Consider the following 2,729-nt stretch of genomic DNA (forward strand, 5'->3'; position numbering starts at 1 on the left):
AGTGTAGGTTTTTCAGACACAATATGAGTGGGGGAAAGACTGCACCCAACATAGTGAGATGGTTTCTGTAGCCTTTGGGTTGCTAAATTTATTCTAAGGCCCTAAATGCCAATACAAATTGTCAGTAATCTTCGGATGCATGCTGGTTGTCATTCTTCTTTCAAGTATCTGTGAAGATTTACAGAAGAGATATTTGTTTGAATGATGGAACCAGGCTCCATCAAATGAAACAAGGGTCATGCTCTTGCATGGACAACTGGTGACGCTAATGCAAATATTCTGGACAAACTATGGCCGTTATGTTCACAAATTGCAGGCAAGCCTCTCTTTCTTTTTTGTTCTTTTCTGTGCAGTACATGCGTAAACTAATAATTAATTTAAAATGTTGGAGATCCAAAACAATCCACCTGTTAAACATAAGTGAGTTGATCAAAACCAACAACTCACAATTTAGTGCAGATTGACAGCTGACCTAACTCTGTCAGAATAATATCTGAAGACTCCATGGTCAATGTGTTGTTTAACTGCAGAAAAAAAAATGAAAACACAGAGAGAAGCTCACAACTGCTTGTTGCAATGGCAAACTACTGACTTTTCTTAATCTATTTTTAAATTTTATGTGTTTTCATAAAAACCTGTATTTTCAAATTACTTGTACAATTTTAGACCTGCATTTTATTGCGTTGCCTTTTTTTCAATATTGATGTTGTTCTTTTTTCGCTACTACTGATAATCTGAAGTCAGATTGACTCGAACTAATTTCTTATTGGAAGCTCTCCTTTTCACCCACAAGAATGTCAAGAAGGTGATGACCAACCACAACAATAGCTACCTTTTCGTTTGTGCTCCACCTTTGTGCTCTCTGTATATCATACTACAATCACACTCTTTCTGGAGAATCAAGTATCACGACCAGGCTTAAGACAAGGTCTAAATGATCATGGCAAAGGTATGTTTTTCGAGCATCTAAACGTATATACAGATCCATGGTACAAGTAGTTCTTCATATTGTTTTGAGATTGAGGTGTTCTTATGAATATCTGACAGGAACAATACGAGAACAACATGTCAAAGACTTATGTTCTGAAGGTCAGCATGCACTGCCAGTGCAATGGTTGCATCAAGAAGATCAACGACGGGGTGAAAGAGATCGCCCTTTCAGAAGGTACATATGCACGTCGCTTAAATGAGCATTTCTTTGTGATAGAGTGATAGTATACATCTGTTGTTATGTGTGATTATTGCACATGTCTTCTGTTGCACTGCCTTTGTGAATGATCTAAATTTTGGCCTTCATGGTTATGAAGGGGTGGAGAGGGCTGACCTGGTGGCGGAGACGGCAGAGGTGATAGTGGTCGGGAGAATGGACCCAGAGAAGCTCTGCTGCTTGCTGCATGAACTAACGCAGAAGCATGTGAAGATAGAAACCAAAAGAGCCGTATCTGAAGGAGAAACTGCAGCTTCTCGGGAAACCAAGAACCGCTTTGGCCAGGTACCATTGTTTTCAGGCTAATAAGTCGATCGTACATCAAAATCACAATGTTAAAATAAATCATACTATATAGTCAAATGATGGTGGTAGGAAATACAAAGCTGGCTGCTGTTAAATCGGTCGAGCATTTGTTTTGGTTCTATTGATGCAGTTATTCCTTCATGTTCGTCTTTCGCTGGGGAAACAATAGGTACATAGGAGTAGGACACAGAATGTACACATCATACCAAAATAGGTAGGTGACCTGCTGAGCTACCCATTTCTTGTAATCGATGTTGTTTGTGCCCAAACACCCACATCATGTTCGTATTTGCCTCCACATCTCAACTGCTACACGCCGGGTAGGAAGATAGTAGGTCACCAGCTATGAACCATCTGATTTATGATGCACTGCATGATCATCTCAATTTCTCCAACTGAACCTTTCAGGTTACTTCCGGCTTGTTCGATTCGGACTTACCAGAGGAAAGCCCAGTAACACCTGTTATGCCGAGCGCACCGCCGATTCCCGAGGCATGGAGGAGCCAAACCGTGCCTTCCCAGAGATGCGCTTACCGTTGGTCGCTACCTTTGCCCGGCGCACTCGGCGTGTGGGCAGCGTCTGACATCGAGGGGACAATGGCGGTGTACGAGCTCTGAAGGCTTATTCAACAGCACAGTCAGCAGAAGCAGGCTGCACTCTGTCGTCACCTTCGTTTTGTGCTAGCTGATTTGTTGTCACGCAAGTATTTTCTGCCAAGAGCTTTAACCTGCGTGTTCTTTGTTTCTACCCGTGGCTTAATGACACGGGCATGCTCTCTTTTGCTTCGTTGTTAATCCGCGATGCTTTGTACAATCATCAGCATTGCTTGCATCAATGCGGGTTAGATTGTCATGTTGTGCAATAGTAAATAGGAATCCAAGGGAGAAGTGTAGGAACCGGGCATGGAATCCCATGTCCTACGTGTCAATGGGCTGGCTGGACGGCTGCTCTGTTTTATTGCTGCGATGAGTTGTGCAAGTAAATTTAGTCTAATGCCCTAAAATACCAGTAAAAATTGTCAGTAATCTTCAGATGCATGCTGGTTTTCATTCTTCTTGTAAGTATACGGTGAAGATTTACAGCAGAGATATTTATTTGAATGGCTGCATGAAATGAAACAAGGCTCATGCTCTTGCATTGACAACTGGTGATGCTAATGCAAATATTTGTGGACTAGCCATGACATTACTTGTTTCTTTTCTGTGCAGTGCGTGT

The 2,729-nt window shown here is 41.9% G+C and overlaps 1 protein-coding gene across 1 annotated transcript; it reads left to right on the forward strand.

Annotated features, from left to right (window-relative positions):
* Positions 1 to 322: 322 nt before the first annotated feature.
* LOC119318546 lies at positions 323 to 2,460 on the forward strand. The gene is made up of 4 exons (XM_037593116.1): positions 323 to 949; positions 1,048 to 1,165; positions 1,308 to 1,492; positions 1,922 to 2,460. The coding sequence occupies exons 1-4, from the start codon at positions 935 to 937 to the stop codon at positions 2,129 to 2,131; spliced, it is 528 nt and encodes a 175-aa protein (XP_037449013.1). The 5' UTR covers positions 323 to 934; the 3' UTR covers positions 2,132 to 2,460.
* Positions 2,461 to 2,729: the final 269 nt, after the last annotated feature.

This window comes from Triticum dicoccoides, chromosome 6A, assembly GCF_002162155.2.
Source record: "Triticum dicoccoides isolate Atlit2015 ecotype Zavitan chromosome 6A, WEW_v2.0, whole genome shotgun sequence".
Taxonomy (NCBI): Eukaryota; Viridiplantae; Streptophyta; class Magnoliopsida; order Poales; family Poaceae; genus Triticum; species Triticum dicoccoides.